Below are 18879 nucleotides of genomic sequence, written 5' to 3'. Positions count from 1 at the left end.
CGTCTGCCAGCCTCCGCTGGACTCTGCTGACCGCTACTGACCACTCCTGATACTTCTGACAACGTATAACGATTACAACTTGCTACTGCCTGCCCCTGCTGGACTCTGCTTGCCACTGCTTGCCACTGCTAGCCTTTGCTGACCACAGCTGACCACCCCTGATGCTTCCGACAACGTATAACGATTACTACTTGTTACTGCTTGCCCCAGCTGGACTCTATTTGCCTCTGCATGCCTCTGCTGACCTCCGTTAGCCTCTGCTGACCGCTGCTGACCACTGGTGACCACCGCTTATATTTCTGGCAACGTACAACGATTACTACTGGCTACTGCCAGCCTCTGCTGACCTCTGCCAGGATCTCCCGACCTAAGCTGGCCTCTGCCAACATCTCCCAACGTCAGCTGACCATCGCTGACCACTGCTGACCGTTGCTGACAACTTGTGACATGATGTAATATAATATAATATGTTTATATGTATTAAAGTTTTGTAAAATGTAAATCTATGGCAATAAATGATATAATTTCAAAGAATTCTATGTATCCTCATCATTTTTTACCCCTCTTTCCCTCTCCAAATTTCCCGCCGCCAGGAATTTCTGCGAATTCCTGGAAATGACGTCATTTCCAAGAATTCCTGAATATTCTCGGATCCCTGAAACTTACCGGCGTTCCTGAAACTTCTCGGAATCCCTGAAATTTCCAAGAAGTTTCAGGCGGCGATTAAAATTCCTGCCTGAATTTTTCGGCAAAAAATTTAAAGAGCTGTTACGTAATATTACGTAACATTACGTAATAGCTCTTTAAAATTCTTCGCGGCCGGAATTTTTCGGCAAAAATTACGTAATATTACGTAACATTATGTAATATTACGTAATATTACGTAATAGCTCTTTAAAATTTCTCCGGCCGGAATTTTTGCCGTCGCCTGAAGCTTCTTGGAAATTTCAGGGATTCCGAGAAGTTTCAGGGACGCCGGTAAGTTCCAGGGATTCCGAGAATTTTCAGGAATTCCTGAAATTCAGGAAAAATTCCTGGCGGCGGCAAATTTGAAATCTTTCCGGGGAACTTGAAAAATTTTAAAAGATTCGGAGTGTCTTATAATTAAGGGAATGATTTCGATAGGAAAAGAAGGGTAAAAATGATGAGAACACATAGAATTCTTTGAAATTATATCATTTATTGCCATAAATTTACATTATACAACACTTTAATACATATAAACATATTATATTATATTATATCGTGTCACAATTTGTCAGCAACGGTCAGCAATGGTCAGCGATGGTCAGCTGACGTCGGGAGATGTTGGCAGAGGTCAGCAGAGGGTGGCAGAGGGTGGCAGTAGCCAATAGTAATCGTTGTACGTTGCCAGAAATATAAACGGTGGTCAGCAGTGGTTAGCAGCGGTCAGCAGAGGCCAGCTTAGGCCAGGGGACGCTGGCAGAGGTTAACAGAGGAAGGCAGGAGTCGTAGTAATCGTTGTACGTTGCCAGAAATATAAGCGGTGATCAGCAGAGGCCAGCAAAGGCATGCACAGGCAAGCAGAAACCTGCAAAGGCAAGCGGAGACTTGTAGGGGCATGCAGTAGTAAGTATTAATCGTTTTACATTATCAGAAATACCTGCAGTGGTCAGTAGCGTTCGGCAGAGGCCAGGAAAGTTCAGCAGAGACAAGCACACGCTGACAGAGATCAGCAAAGACCAATAGAGGTTAGCAGAAGTCAGTAGTAATCGTTATAGGTTGTCAGAAATATAAGCGATGGTCAGCAGAGTCCAGCAGAGGCAAGCAGTAATCTGGAGCAGTTAGTAACAGTCGCTGTATGGTGTCAAAAGTTGTCGGGAGTTCTGTACTTTTGTCAGTACTGGTCATCAGAGGTCATCAGAGGCAAATAGAAACCAGGATTAATTTGCAGAGTTCAGTAATGAACTCTAGGAAAGGCAAGTAAAAATACCTGGGCAGTCGAGATTCCGAATCGTATGCCGTAGACGTGAGGTCGGATTTCAGTTGTTAAGAGCGAGGAGGCAAATGTGAGCCTTTCTCTCTCGACGCCCACGAGGCGGTCCGAAATTACTTCGGGCAGTTTCGGAATAATCGAGAAAGAGGGCATGTGTCAGTTTGCCTTTGTCGACTTTCCGAAACTCTACGAGCTCACGTACGTGTGATCTGGTATGTGTGAGTAGGGCACCGGGTGCTGAATCTGGCATCTCTGGCGCCCATGGGAGACATCCTTCAACTACCAAGCAAGACGGAGCAAGAAGAGAGACGAAGAATTTCATTGAAGATTTACATTCAATCAAGATCGAAGATGGTCAAGTGAGAAGAGTGGCGCTTACGCAGCATTCAAATTCTAGTTTGAAGAGATCTTTCAAGGACAGCTGTCAAAAGAGACCACTTTGGTCTCTTTCAACACGAATAAAATCATATTTTTCGTGTTACGAACAACTCTGGTACTAGAACTTTGGTACGGAACAACTCTGAGATTGAACATCTCTTACTGAACTCAGTTACTCTGTGTTACTGAATAAGAAAAATAATTACTCGTTCCATTCAGGGTCGGGAATTCTGGTTTGCAAAGATTTTTCGCAGACAGCGATCAAAACGAACAACTCTGGTTCCTTTGAACATGAACACGAACAAAGTCTATTCTTCACATATTGAGTATAAATTTAATCAGCTGTTTATACTCAATCGTATTAATAACGTACATATGTATACATATGCTCATTTATAGGAATAATAAAAATAATTTCTTTTTTTTCAATAGTTACAACATGATCAATATGGAATTTGCTTATATGTATGTGCCTATATGTATAGCTCGAAACGTAAAAATGCCTGGGCAGTCGAGATTCAAAATTGTATGCCATTGACACGAAGACGGACTTTAGAGTTGTTCAAGAGCAAAAAGGAAAGGCTCCCATTCACGTTCTTTATCGATTTCCCGAAGTTGCATGAGTGCTGACCTGGCGTAATATGTGGCTCGTGCGGTAGGATATGTCGACTTTCCCCACCACTCCGTTAAACACTAAGGAAGTTTGTCGTTACTAATGTCGACATTGATGCACTCAATTATCAGACCACACTGGCCACACTGCTCCCACGAAACGGTCCGAAATGCGATCGCGCTCACTTCGGACAGCTTCGTAAAATCAAGAAAGAGGGCGAGTGTCAGTTTGTCTTCGTCGACTCTTCGAAACTCTACGAGCTTATGTACGCGTAATTTGGCATAATGTAAGAAAGTAAAATAAGGAATGAGACGTCCTCGGTGCACCCGCGGCTCCGTCTGATATCTTTGAGGATAAGTCGACTTTCCCCCTTTTTCGTCGTTACTAATGTCAATATAATTATGCTCAATCTGGCCACACAGATTGCATTTTCACTTTTGTACAATAATTTAAAAAAAAATGAAATCAATATCTTCATTAGATTCTCAGAATACATCTTGCGACATTGTATTTAGTGCACCCTGTATGTTGCAATCTGTTAAATAATCGTTTTAATAGAAATCCATAGGAATAGAGATACGTTCTTTGTATGAATAATACAGAATTATTGTTATGTAGAACATGTATGTTATACTTTCAAGCGTTTTAAAAGAAGCGAAAATTTTCAGTTTTTAGTTTTATTACAGTTTAATTAAATAATTTAATATCAATATTGACAATTAAAAATTTCTGGTTTTAGATAATTTTATAAAACTAATTAGAGAACTTATTTCCTCGATATTGTTTAATTTCTCTTTAATTTCTCGCTTTTTTTATAAGATATTTTAAAACGATGTGATAAGCCGAAACATACAAATTTTTAATACGAAGAGAAACTGAATTCCTTTATCATTTTTTAAATCTGAGACTTTGTTTTCTAGATATAAGCAATTTATGTTTTTACATGTGAAAACATCGTGAACGCGTGTTTTTATGATGCGTGGTTGCATGTGTGGCTACGTGATCAGCTAACAACAACGGTCAGCCACATATACATGCACTTACAAATGTCCATGATCTCACATGCATAAACTTTAATTTTTTATATTCTCAAAACGAAGTCTTAATTGCAAAATGATAAAAGATTTTTAGATTTTTCTTTGCACGTTTCTAAATTTAACAAAACATTATGTAATATTAGGTATTAAATTAAAAGTATTGTACACAATATATTTGTATGTCACAGGATTCCTTTAATACATTTATTCTTAGATATTTCATATTTATACACAGTAGTAGCTATTATTTTTTTTTTTTAATAATCATATAATAGTAGTAATGGCATAATGCACTTTGCATTTTTGTTTGATAGATTAATATTTGACAAAAATACAAAAATTATTAATGTGTAATAATTATTACGAGAACAAACTGTTTGATCTGAATTTTACGTTTCATTCATATCTCGACTTTTCGTAAAATATTTTGCATTCGTTTTGTATTTTTCATTACATGTTACATTTAATATCCTTGCTCTTAAGCTCATTTGAGCATACGCGAGGAGTGCGAAATATTTTAAAATATATGCTGACATAAAACAAGAAAGTAGTTTTATTTTCTTAGTTATTACCAATCACTTGAATGTTTTATGTGTGTGTTTATATATGTATATATATCGTCTTAATACGTAAAGATGTCCCAAGGTGTTCCAAAATATCTTTTATACAAATTCAGCGATCCATTAAAGATATTAATGAAACTAATCTAAATCGTGTAAATATACTTTCGATTTAAGATGATTGACGAACTATCATAATTTAATACTTTGATTTCTTGACTAAAAACAGTGTTCTTTTCTATTCAAATAACTTTTGTAAAACTTAACAGAAATATTTATAACATTTACTTAAAATACAACTTAATAAATTTCAACCATTTGTTTTTAATGAATAAGTGATCTTAAATAAATTGAGGCCATATTTAGTACTTGTTTTTAATGAATAAGTGATCTTATATAAATTGAGGCCATATTTAGTATTTAAATTTTAATTTAACAAATACTTTTTCAAAGTATTTCAATTATTACATAGTTGACAATCATTAAAAATCGTATGTATATTTATACGATTTTTTTCTTAAAGAACAATAGTTGTTAAATTTGTAGTAGTACATACTAAATTTTCAGAACATCCTGTAATTAATATGAACGAATAATCAGTATCCGGGTATTATTATGACGAGGATAAAATCGATCATGTTTCTTGAAAATTTATGATTACAGATTTACATTTTCTTTTTTTTTTTAGGACAACTACTCTACATTTGGTCTCCCATGATTTTCAAATGTATCCTACCCATACCGCTGTCATTCAAATTTTTATATATTTATATATGCAATTGCTAACAAGATTTTACTTACAATTATATACTTCTTCCTCATAGCAGCAGTACTCGATGAAGTTTTGATGATCAATTGATCATTTACGGAAAATTAATTTTTTTCCCTAGTATGGTACACATACTAAGTCATAAAGAGTTTAACAGCACCTCTTGGAAACGCTTTGTTTTATATTTGTGTTCATACATTTTCCATAAAAGAAATTATTTGCAATGATTACTATCCACAATGCAAAAATGTAAAGTATATTTCTAAAATGACATGTGTTGATTTATGTGTTACTTCCTTCTGATTACTTTATAACTGTACAGTACGTTTCTAATCAATGTAAATAATGTAACAGCACAGATATTCTTTTACCAGACGGAATCGACAATTGCATTCTTTTTTTTTTCATTATAATCTAATGAAAAGGATCCAAGTCATGGTAAATACTAAGTATCAGTACGCTAACATCGACATTTCTTTCGGAATTACATTAATATCAAATTTATTAAAAAATGCAGATAGAGAGAGATTGGTTTTAGTCATATTTTCAACTAAGATTTGTATGTATGTTTTCTTCAAATTTTTATTCGACAACTAAACTTACTTAATACTCTTACTTTGATCAACTAAAGTTCATTTTTATTTATGTATTAACAAATATTACAATTTTTAAGCAGATCCTAGAAATGAGTACGAATCAGAAGCGAAAAGTAAAAAAGAAATTGAACTTACGGCGAGCCACATAAGATTATTATTTGGACTATACATCTTGTAAACATCAAATAGAATGTCATAGTACGTGTCTTAATTCTCTTCTGAAGAACTTCCTTACATAGTAAACTCCAAAAAGTTAGTTATTTTAAGGCTGTAATAACTATTCGGTAATCATTATAAATTATCTATTGATTAAAGAATCATTTATCCATTTTCAAACGTATCGTATTTAAAAGTACCTTGATAATTAAAAAAATCAATTAATTTGAAAGAGATAAACAATACTTTGAAAACAAAAACTTTTAGTCACTATTAAATTAAAGTGACAGACATTTATATACGATAAATTATATTGATGATATAGGGCTATTAATAAGAGTTAATGTATGAATAAGAGTAAAATAATGTACGTTTTCGATAATATAACTTACAGTTTGAAAAAATCGTAAGTAGTTATATGAGGAGCTCTGCAAAAAACGTTTGAACTCTATTATTTGAATTTTATTCGAGACACCACAAGAAAATTATTGAATTCTTCTTGTTTCCATACTATTTGTGGTGCTGTTTAATCTGCAATGCCGCTTTCCTAAACATAAGATATATTAACCAAGTACCGTTCTCATTTTTAACTCAACATTCTTTGAAAACATGGTGTGACGGTATCTTCTTTTTGGTTTAATAGCTTTTTGTTAATAAAATATAACGTTGATAAGTTCTGGTAACTAAAAAAAATGTAAAGCGACCAAATCAAATATATGTATATGTGGGTGCGCGCAAGATTGCGAAACTAGTGCAAATATACACTCGTTTTAAATACCAAAAGTGACAACATTATGATGATTATAACTTTATATACCTGAAGTTCCATGGTTAAATACATACAATTATCGTAATTTACAATAGTATAGTTTTACGTTTCATCACGAACGAGGTGCTTTGTTTTTATGTAAAGAAGCACTTTAGATGTTAGTGAGCCGAGATGCCTACATTATACAAAAAAACTATCACCCTTTGCAGTCGATGCAGTATATTCGCAATTGCACAGTAGTATACAGATAGGAGATCGGGAGTAGATTTAACAGTCAATTACTCTTCTAGATCATCTTTCCAGTATTTCACACGAGAGTTATGCTACTCACAAATCTTGATTTTCATAATGTTTCAACATACCACATAAATTCTGTTTGTCTTCGTCATCTTGACAAATATGTACGATCATGCGTTCCACGGTTTTACACGTTACAAACGCTATAAGTTTATTTGGCACGAGTGCGCCTCGTATTTGGAAGAACTATGCAATTTTCCATGTTGCATATGATTATCTTTTTTTTTCTTCGTGTGTACCATGCTTTGCTTTACGAAAAATACATTGTATTTTACAGAAACATATATACTGCATTATACACACTAAAAACTTTCTATTGTAATTAAAGAATTATGTAGTATTATAAGCAAGATAACACGTTAAAGGATTTTTATAATTCAACGTAATATTTCGAAATATAAAAAGAAATAAATGAATAAGACTAATTAAAATAAGCATAACTTTTTAAACTAATTTCTGCATGAGATTTATGCAAAAAGAAATATTCATTCTATTAAACGTAAAATCGGTCAAAATTGCTTAATCCTTCCACGTTTTAAGATTCATCTTTCGTTTTATATTAACTCGTGTCGTACCAGAATCGTTTAGTTTCACCAAAAAACGACTTATCTCGTGTCCTTTATGTCATTTATGTCAATGTCTATATCTCACACCACCGTGTCTCACAATGGCGAAATTGTATTTTATCTAAAATGGTGTTCTCTCCTCTATTTTTCCTTGCATAGTCCAACATTTTTTAATTGCTTCCAGTCCAGTAATTAGGACTATATCCTGGTTTTGCTTGGGCTTTGTTTTGGGAACTTGTATTGGACCTTTGGCCTGTGCTGCTACCGCCATCTTGATGAAGTGGCTGATGCAATTGATGGGATATAGTTGGGATAAACAAATGCGGTGTTCCATATGTATTAGGCAAACCAGCGTTTTGATTACTAGTAAGACTAAATGGTGAAGGAGTTGCTGAGTGAAAAGTTTGTTTGTCATAGGACTAAAATAATATAAAAATGTTATTACTTTCCATTAGAACTTATAAAACTTCGTGCTATGATCAATTTTATAAAAATACTTACGTTTACTTTATTAAGCGCTACATGACTCTTTACATACATAGTCGCGCTTATATCAGTTGCAGACGATCCACCAGTATTAGTATTTCCGGTAGATGTTCCTGTTTTACCAGTTTGTGTACTAGTATAACTGCCCCCTGCACCTTTGTAATCAGCCGAGGGACCAGCAGACGCTAAAGCATCGTAGCTTGCACCAGCACCATATCCAGATTCATAACTTCCAGGTTTAGCATTATATGCACCGCTATTCGTACCCGCATTACCAGCGGGAGTTATCTGCTATAATAAATTATATTGATAAACGAAATGCAAACTTTTAGAATGAAATGTAAAATTCAATTAACTTACAGAATAAATGGCAGTAGGAGTTCCATATTGAAAACTACCTGGCATTATTCCACCGCCATACGTAAAGTATGCATATGTCGGATGAAGCGGATTTATCAATGTTTGCTGATGCTGTGTAGCAGTCTATAAATAATGTAAATAAAACTCAATTTGAATTTGATACAAATGTATAATTTGATTAAAGATATCAAAATAATGTCCAAGTAATGCAATAACACTGTTAAGACAATTTTGAAGTCTACAAAATACTGAGAACCTAACCTGTTGCGACATAGTAGATGGAACTGGAGATGCATTGCTGTCGTTTCTGGCGAACCTGGCATCATTAATACTGGTATAGGCTCCTTGAACACCCTGTACTCCTTGAACACCTTGTACACCGGGAAGTGCATCTCCTCGTCCTCCACCGAGATTGGTAGCAGGGCCGGTTGTCTGATAGCCCAAGGCCGCGTCATAGTAACCAGTAGTTGGCTGCAGGTTAGTCAGGAAGGCCAAACACAAAACTACATGCATACACTGTGTACTCCAAATACAAGAAGGCTAACTAATAGCTAATTCTACGCGTACTGGGTTTAGAGTAGATAACATGCGGTTTGAGTTGTACCTGTCTTTTCTTTTTAATCTCTCTAATTAAAAAAAAAAATATAATAATTACTATTTTAACATAAACTTGTAAATTGTTCAATTTTTTTTTCACTGCTTTTTGATAATACTAATTGATAATGATGATGATGGTGACGATGATAATGATATACAAACAAAGCACGCATTCTCCAAGAAAGCGTGCAAAAGAAAATACAACTTAACCACTTGGGAATTGCAACAGTATGTATTTTTATACAGTTTTAAATACGTGATATGTATTAGGTATGGAGCAAATTAAATCGATAAGAAATGGAAGAAAAATGTATACACTATAGTAAGTCTGCGATCAAAACGGTATTTCGTTATTAATGAAAATACCTGAATTGTGAACCAGCTAAACTTTTTAAATATATATCTCTCCCAAATTGATCATAGACATCCTTACTTTTCTACGAAATAGTGTTTCAGAAATCAAAACGTTTCCAATCATTTATTTGATGCTACATATCTCACTATGGATAAATACACTAAACTTCTTGTGCTATCATAAGGACGTGAATAGGAAATTCATAATTCTTAAAAAAAAAAGAAAAAAAAGAAAGAAAAAAAAAGAAATATTGAAATAACGAGCAGCTACCAAGCATTAAAGAAATGATTACTTTAGCATTCTTCTTACTAGGTAATCGTAATAAAAAATAGAATTATCATCTTTACTTTTGAAGTGAAAATGCTAATACTATGTTTTTATACAAGTATAATTAATATATTACTTGAATTAAATTATGTAAAATAAACCAATGTACTCTTTTTAAAGTGTACATTACTCTAAAAAAGCATTTTAATTAAATCAAGTACAAATTATTTTAGAAATTAGAAAACAAATAACTTGTACTTGAATTTGTTGCATAAATTGATTGATCGAATAATAACTGACCATGTGTTGTATTCTTTGTTGCATAAGCTGCAATTCTTCAAAACTGTACATTTGTTGTTGAAACGCATAAGGTACACTTTGGCCCACAATATATTGATGACTTAGCATCGGTGCAATACTGCCAGCTGCACCACCACCCGCCATATTTCCAGTTCCAGTACTACCCGTCACTACACCACTCGTTGTACTTTTCGGTACCGCTAAATAAAAAACCACATTACATTCAATCGACTTATATAGTTTCAACTGTGTAATGTATCATAATATAAATTCTACTCACCATTAGAATTAGTTACTTTAGTTTGTGAACTATTTACGGAGGCAGAGCTAAGACCTAATGTAGTTGCCGTAGTAGTTGCAAGCGAACTATTTGATGTCGTCGTGTTACTATCGTATTGAGAATCTTTCGTCGCATTACTGTTCAATTTATGATTATGAGACGCCGTTTGTGGTTGACTGCCGTATGTGCCATACGCACTAGCATATGCCTAAAAACGCAGTTTTTAAATTTCATGTGCATGAATAATATTTGATATCATGCTAAAACAAGGTACATACAGATTGTGCTGCGCTTTGGTAAGCTTCAGAAGTCTGTGTAATAGGTGAAGTAAATGTAGTAGCAGATGGTTGATAAGCTTGCGGAGTTGATTGAAATGAAGATGATCCCTGATAACCACTTGTTTGATATCCTGAACTACTGTTCGATACAGTATTCGTGGCTACAGCCTGTGTTTGATATTGTGATGTAGTAGCAGGTACATATCCGCTCGCAGATTGATAAACCTATATATATTATATATATATATAGGAAAACATTATTTCATATACAATGAGGAGTATAACTGAACTAATAATCATACATTTTGTAAGAAATACTATCTATCAGTAAGATAGCGAGTCACACAAAATTAAGAGCATAGCGCATTAATACTGCAATAAAATAAGTAAGAGTAATCCTTTTCTATGCTTTCATTATAGAACATGTCTGTATTTGAAGTTTGAAAGAAAGAAATTTCTTTCACCGTTTTGCAAATTAATGATTAGTATTCTTACCTTTTTTTTTTTATCACAAATACATATGCATGTTGCATATTCATACTCTATGGGGGAAAAAGGTAATTAAATAGAATAAATTACTGCCTTGCTAACAGGTTCAAAATTTTAAGTTATAATTAACTTTATCATAAGCACTGTGAACTTCGCAAAAAAGACTAGATAGATGCTCAAAACAATTATGATAGAAATAAACGAATTTACTACATTTCAAATTATTCTATGTTTAATAATTGTGCATTAGGAACGTACATGTAGCCCAAAAGTCTGATTTAACCAGTTAAGAAACTAATGCATTCAGGTGAAACCCCGTACATCTCTGACAGTTTAATTCCATCGGAACCATTTAATGACTCAAACCCGACTATCAGACTATTTGCTAAGAATGGGCGTGTAGCCGGGCCTTGGATCAGGTCCGGTATTGATCGAGTCGGAATCGAACCAAGACCCGAAAAATTCGAACACCTGAAACCGAGTCGAATCGTATCAAGAGCTTAAAAATTTGAAATATTTCTATATTCAAATTTAAAAAATAAGTATGGTAACTTTTTTGACCAGATTTTTATTAATTGTATCCCTATAAATTTTACGTAATTTTCCAGAAGCATGTTCTGACCTGTAAAATTCAAGTATGAGAATAATATAAACCGATCAGACCCGATTTCTATCATTATGTTAAGGAGATGTATGACAGCATATAAAATGTATACGTTGAACAAGATATTACTTTCCAATACGATCGCGACATTAAATATGTTATTAAAAAAGCACGAAATTGACTGAACATCCAATCATTTTCTGTTCTGGAATATCTAGTACAAAGTCCAAATCTGAATCCTATCAAAAATCTGTGAGCATTATTAAAAAGTATACCAGAGTTTAAGAATAATGAAATCAAATATTGCCACATTATTGTCGAGATTTTGTAGAGAGTATGCAAACAATGTAAGTGTTTAACGATTTTTTACTATTACGACCTATGGATAAAATATCAATACGTTGCTGTAAACTTAAAAATTGGTTATTCAAAACACTGTAGAAGTAAATCTATTAGTTTCTATCATTATAGATAAACAAATATTTTAAACGATATAAAATTATTTGAGTATACCATAATTATTAACAATATAATAACTATATATTTCTTATCGCTCATCATATAACTTTCATGAAATATGTTATTGATTCAGTTATACTCCTCGCTGCAACTATTATTTTAATATAATTATCTCAAAATTACCTGGTTAGTAGTTGTTGGTTGATTATAACCTGAAGTTGCGGACACAGGCGCAGAAGGAGATGCTTGACTAAAGGTTGATGTATTGGATTGAGGAAATGACGACGAAGAATTGTAACTTGCTTGTGAAACAGTCGCTGTTGAAGAATAACTATTGGCACTAGTGCCAGATACTGTTTGGAAGGACGATTGAGCCGATTGAGCATTTGTAGAATATGCATTATAAGTGCTTGGTGTTGCAGCAGGTGTTTGAAATGATGACTTTTGGGTCTGGTAATTTGTTGTTGTACCATATGTTGGTGCATTTCCTGGTGAGACTTGCGAGGTAAAATCTTGTTTTGTTATATCTAAATTTTGTCCAGTACTGTTACCGCGGGAAGTAAAGCTTTGAGCGTTTATTGAATGTTCACTCGACACTGGTAAATTGTCACTATTTGATAACTGAAAACAATTATTATTTAATAATTATAAATAAATGAAATATAACAAATACTTATATTAACATGTAGATAAGATAATAAATACTTACAATTTGAGAAGTAGTACTGAAAGGTGTTGTTGATGTTTGTGTTGTTTCGATGTCCAGAGACTTATTTGTATTGGCAGTGTTTACAGCATTTGTGGCAGAAGATACATCCACACCAGGAATTGTACTACTAACTGAATTGAATTTTTCATTCGCAGAACCATCAAGAGAGCTTGAATCGCTACTAAATTCTAGCGCACCAAATTGGACATCAAGAAATCCAATGCCGCTATTTACAGCATCTCCTGGCATTTCTACAGCACTAGATGGGATTTTTGATGGCGGTGGTACTCGTGGACGTTGTTTAGTTTGTCTTTGAGGCTAATACATTTGAAAAATTTAATAATAAAAGTAATTCTATAAAACAAATCTACTGATTAAATATTATTTAAGTACCTGACTGGATATCGATGATGAGAATGTTGTTTGTCCAGCAGCTTTTAAATTTTCACTTGTTTGTTGGGTAAGTTGGGTTAAATACTGAGTCTGTGCAGCTGTTAATACTCCACCACTGATAGCATTTGGTTGCTGTGACAGTTGCATTGTAGGTAAATTCAATACAGGTTGTTGTTGAGATTGTTGAATTAAAGTCTGTTGCTGTATCGGAGGTATTTCTGATAATTTTGGTAATTCCTTTAACGTATATAAAAAAAAGAAAAATATTTTAAATTAACTTCTGCCTGCGACATCGTCTATGTTGATTTTACACCTTATTAATTTGAAAACTATAGTTCCAATTTTAATGAAATTTTTCGCAAAAGTATTTTTAGGATCTTTTTTATATGTATAACTAAAACTATTTCATGTAAATTGATTCAACTGTTTCAAAGTTACATTATAAATGGAAACCAAATAAATACTGAAAACTAAAAGTAAAAAAATATTATCGGTTAACTATTTGTCACTGATTGTTTTTAGAAATTGATTTTAGTATCCCTTTTATAGTTTGACAAGCATTTCGTCAGAAGTGTTAAAATAAGAAGAAAAGTCTTAGTCTGTACTTTTGTATACTACTCTTGTTCTAATTATGGTAGAATAATGTTACATAATTTATGTTTAAATTGGAATCTAAATCGATTCAGTGGCTCTCGAGTTTATCATGTAAGTAGAAACATACATATAAAAAACATCCAAACGAACAAATTTATATCATAATATAATTATTAATTATATATATGTATAGTTAATAAATACTAATGTATTAAATGATGTTTTAGAATTACGTACTTCTTGTTGTAGTAATGACAAATTTACATTTTGATTAGACTGCACGGATTGCAGATCTTGAGTTTTTGATTCTTCTATGGAAGATGGAGCTTCTGCTACAAAAGTACTCGGCGTAAAAACTTTCGTATCTGCCAATGAACCTGTATATTCTTCGTTTTCCCAGTCTTCTGTAGAATCCAAATTATTCCATGCATCTACTCATACATTTCAATAAATAAGACAACGATTTAGAATAACTAAAACGTTAACAACTAATGTTTATAAGGAAGCTTACCCATCTTTGGTTCCTGGACAGTTTGTTGCTGTTCATCATTACCTGTCCATGTGTCAATCGATCGGTTAAAATTATGAGGCGATGAAGTTGATGATGGATCATTACGATTGGCAAATGTTCGCGGACCAAGTCCTTTTCCTCCACCACGTCCTCCTCGACCAGGTCTACCGGGCCCACCTCTTCCTCTTCTATTACCGCTATAGCTGCCATCGCGAACACCATGCTCCATATTTCTTTCGTTCTCTTTATTTTCTCGACCCCGCCCTACATAAAACTTTATTAATGTACACAATATCCATGATGTGCAAACAATATTGTAGAACGTGAAACATATTCGTCAACCTACATCCACGATTATCATGATTAACACGTCCTCGCATACGCGGAGGACCACCTCCTCGTTGATTACGTCTTTCATCCCAATCACCACCTTCATCCTGACCAGCAGAAGTATCCATATTTTGTTTGGAACCACTAGGTTGACGAGGCTTTTTCTTTTTTACTTCCCATTCCGTTTTCACTCCTTCTAAAAGATCATTAACAGCACGGTCCAAGTCCCCATCACTATCATGCAAAGCCATGACAACTTCGTCTTCAGAGCGTCTAGTCATGTCCATAACTTGCTTTATACGTTCTTTTAAGATAGGATCTTCGCCACTGCCCATTCTAGTGTCAATGATTTGTGCATGCCGCATCTGAACAGCATTTGGCTAAAATACCAGATTTAATAAAAAAAATTCCTTATTATACCATATTAAAGAATAAATGAAAAACAAATGTCAATAATAATCAAGTAATAAACTGCACCTACTGACCTGTGCCTTTTCATGTTTTGTAGAATCCGATGATTTAGTTTGATGATCTGATTTCCCATGTTGTTGTGAAGATTTGTTTTTGTTGGTGCCCTTCCCACCGGAGGACACCGATTTGTTGCTTGAACTCATTGCCAACTAAAATCCCACACACCTATATCACTCACCTATCACACTATATACACTCTCTATTTACAGTCTGTAACAAAATAAATATTTAATTGTATATATCTTATATGATTGAATATTCATAATTTTATACAAATAATGGATTTAAAAATTAAAATCTAAACATAATATTGTATTTCTTATAATATGTCATACACTGATGAGAAAAATATATCTATTTTCTAGAATTTTAGATTACACATGAATTCATTTATTTAAACAACATATATATTTATATCTTATTTTTTTCATCTCATACAGCTGTACAATTATTAGTATTTACAAGCATTTCTTGTTACGTCACAAAATAAAAAAATTTTAATTCCAATTATATTTCATTATCAAGAATCATGATATAATACAAAGTATTAAATAATTCCAAAAAATAAAATATTTAATAATTTCAAATTGTAAACATGCCTAATGTAAGAATTAATGAAATACATTATACTGAGGTATGAGCAATAATTTAAAACAATAAAGAACAAAGTTAAACATTTTAAAATAAAAATTTAAATATAAATGTATTTATAAAAAAAACTGATGCAATGCTTTTTGTATTTAACACTCAATTAGCTTAATGTAATTAAATATTAGTAATGTATCAAATGCTGAACTAAAATGATATTCAAATAAGTAAACTTTTGATGATATGATAAAATCAACAAAGAAAACTAAAATAAAATTACAAAAGAATACATAATTATTGTTAAATTTTCTCTATCAAAGGAAACATGGTTATACAATTTGTTATGATGTTTACGATGTTTACAACAAAATTGACATGAAAAATTAGTGTATATACCATGATCATAAATAAATAGTTTGAAATTAGAAATTTACTTTAACAAAATATCTTTAACAAAATTATACATTTGAATGAACCGGTTTAAAAACAGAATTTATATTGTATAATTTCAAAAGTTTTAAAATATACAATTTATTGAAATAAGTAATAATTATGATATAGATCTGCATTAGAAATAACTTAAATAAGAAAAACAATTGGCACTTAATGTACAAGCAAAATTATAAAGTATATGTTGATAAAGTAAAGTCAATCATAATATCAAAATGTGATTGCAAAACATATAAAATTAATAACAAAATTGATATGAAATCTAAAGAAACGATTCCAAAATATAATTTAATCCTTGTGTATTAAGAAGAGATGAAAAGGTTAGGGTCGACTTGTAACGATAAATCGAAAATCCGACGATTTAGCGAGTATTTCTTAAAATAGTCACGTTTTTCCTAAAACGGTTGTCTATAAGAAGAATGAATAACTAAGCGTCAGAACGATATGCTGAATAATCTAAACCTTATCTGCAAATTTTGCGAAATTCCAGAGGATCAAATCGCTTAATATAAAGGACGAGACTCACCAAGAAAGCCGAAAGTTTTGTGAATTTTTTACAACACAAAAGCTTTCGAAGAATAACGAAGATAACAAAAAAAAGATAAATTTTGACGTGCGCGGTGAGAATATGACGAAGGAGGATTATCGGGCGCATCACAAAAAACACCTTGACCGTTGTGTTGTTGTTCGCAAGCGAGTTGTGAAAATTCTTCAAATGGGTGATAAAGAAATTGACCGTGTAGGTTTTGTTACATTCCGGAATCAATACAATAAAGTTGATGTGGAATATTTTCTGCAGACCATGTGCACGGTAGACGCCATTTCTGGTTTTGCGAAGAAGGCTTGTCAACCATCGCCGCGGTGGAGCATCGATAGATCTCCGTAAGACGATCGAGTCAAAGTATTCGCAAGTAACTCACAGTTATTATAAACGTTGTTTGCGTACTCGGAGGACACGTCCGGAGTCAGAATCAAGCGAAATTCACGACGCCTCGGCTTTTTCGGCCGTGGCGCGCGAAAAACCACGAAAAAAACAACGAATTTGCTCGTACCTGGTTAGTGCGCTCAAAACGCAGCTCGGTCACGTGACCGCGGGCCCCCCTCCCTAATACAGCAGCACCGCCTCTATGCTTTATCAGGCTCTATACGGCTAGCCAATTTTGTACTAGAAATTTCAGGTATGCTAACTATATGATCGCAAACTTTCTAGATTTTGACAACGAAACAAATTTAAGGATTATTTTCAATTAAAATTTCTTAAATTTAATATCTATTACGTATCGATTAATTACTTGATTACATTATTTACTATTAATAATTTATATTATTGAAACTATTAAAATATCCGTTTCTTAACTTAAAATAAAAATAGAAAATAATTTTTCTAACAAAGATAAAAGTTAGTTACATAAATAATATAGATTGTTTAAGTTTACATTTAAATTGTACACAAATTTTATATGAATTCAATAATATAGTCCTATTATTATTTACTATAAAATATGTTTCGATATTTACCCGATGACACGGATTCGTGCCGAGTGAGGGAAGATTACCAAATTACCATACCTGAAACGCTAAATAACATTATTTAACTCTTTTAGCTTAGATGCAAATGCACTTTGTGTGTAGATTTTTTTATGCATTGAGCATATATACTTATACTTTAAACAATTATTCTGTATTTATCAGCGTTTACCACACACAGTCAACTAATTGACTGATTGTCTACATGTAGGCACCATTCGCGGTAAAAGGATTAAGCTTTACATGTAATAGGATATCATTGCAATGAATATATTATTATTATTTATTAAGTATATATCATTTCATTATAATACATTTGAGTACATATCATTTCAATAAAATATGTAAAGTATTGATTACACACTATTTGTTGGTGTTGGTGAATCTGTACTACCACCAGTTTCCCGCGGAGATTCTGCTTCAATTTCACTTTCCGTAGTACTTTAGGAAGAATGACATCAACCTTTTACAGACCTATTCGAATCAGAACTCTTCCTATCATCTTCACCCTCTGATTTTGGCCAAATAAAATCAGGTAAACGGATATCCAAAGGCTTGGTAATCATATCTTCACGAATATCAAGCCCAGATTGATGTGCTGCTACCAGTTTGAGCAGCACATAAAATCCTTTTTGTTCAATACGACGGCTGGCATTGAATTCTTCAAGTCCAACACATATATCCAATATCTAAAGCATGAAAATCAACCATTTTGCAAATAATAATTATAACATTCTTAATTATGTTAAATTTGGTTAAAAATATTGTAATGCTTTTAATATAATATTTATAAGCTCTGTATTTTAGACAGGATATTTCAGACAAAACAAAACAAACAACATATATGACAAATTTGTTTATAAACAAAACAAACAACATTAAAACAAGTCCAAAAGAAAAACTGTACTTTACTGTGAGCCATTAACATAAAATTAATTTTATTTATTATATAAATCGTTTCAATATTTTGGGTTTTTCACTAATTTTATCATTAATTTTTAATATGTTTATGTGTATCATATTAAAATGATGTTCAATACATGGTAACATCTTATGTCAAGTTAAGTTATAAATGGATTTCATTTCAGAGATATACGTTTTTTTCAGAAACTATCATAATTTATGCGAATACT

General features: G+C 32.7%; 1 protein-coding gene and 1 long non-coding RNA gene across 10 annotated transcripts; one reads left to right on the top strand and one right to left on the bottom strand.

The window, feature by feature from the left end:
- Window positions 1–4904: 4904 nt before the first annotated feature.
- Lig (ubiquitin-associated protein-like lingerer) lies at window positions 4905–17338 on the bottom strand. Of its 9 annotated transcripts, none has more exons than XM_076783194.1 (15): window positions 17272–17338; window positions 15196–15391; window positions 14727–15090; window positions 14381–14644; window positions 14107–14300; window positions 13276–13512; window positions 12883–13200; window positions 12357–12794; window positions 10622–10846; window positions 10344–10551; window positions 10064–10263; window positions 8806–9015; window positions 8545–8667; window positions 8200–8475; window positions 4905–8117 (listed from the first exon to the last, which is right to left on the bottom strand). In XM_076783194.1, exons 2-15 carry the CDS (start codon window positions 15322–15324, stop codon window positions 7869–7871), a joined length of 3435 nt encoding a protein of 1144 aa, XP_076639309.1. In that variant the 5' UTR covers window positions 15325–15391; window positions 17272–17338; the 3' UTR covers window positions 4905–7868. The 9 variants fall into 9 exon arrangements, with proteins under 9 accessions (XP_076639309.1, XP_076639339.1, XP_076639320.1 ...); XM_076783224.1 differs by having other exon boundaries at window positions 15196–15330; window positions 17272–17312; XM_076783205.1 differs by having other exon boundaries at window positions 17140–17276.
- LOC143351577 (uncharacterized) lies at window positions 16832–17261 on the top strand. Its single transcript, XR_013081771.1, has 2 exons — window positions 16832–16958; window positions 17019–17261. It is a non-coding gene; the product is annotated as an uncharacterized LOC143351577 (long non-coding RNA).
- Window positions 17339–18879: the final 1541 nt, after the last annotated feature.

Source organism: Colletes latitarsis, chromosome 1 (genome assembly GCF_051014445.1).
Source record: "Colletes latitarsis isolate SP2378_abdomen chromosome 1, iyColLati1, whole genome shotgun sequence".
Classification (NCBI taxonomy): Eukaryota; Metazoa; Arthropoda; class Insecta; order Hymenoptera; family Colletidae; genus Colletes; species Colletes latitarsis.
Note: the sequence above shows the minus strand (reverse complement) of the source record. Positions and strands in the feature narration are given on the sequence as shown.

Coding starts and splice junctions, on each gene's coding strand:
- Lig (XM_076783175.1), bottom strand. CDS start 17,041: ATGGCGTCTACCGTGCACATG. Junction 15,331..17,020: donor TGGCGTCTACCGTGCACATG/GTCTGCAGAAAA, acceptor GTGGGATTTTAG/TTGGCAATGAGTTCAAGCAA. Junction 8,476..8,544: donor CTCCTACTGCCATTTATTCT/GTAAGTTAATTG, acceptor AATTTATTATAG/CAGATAACTCCCGCTGGTAA.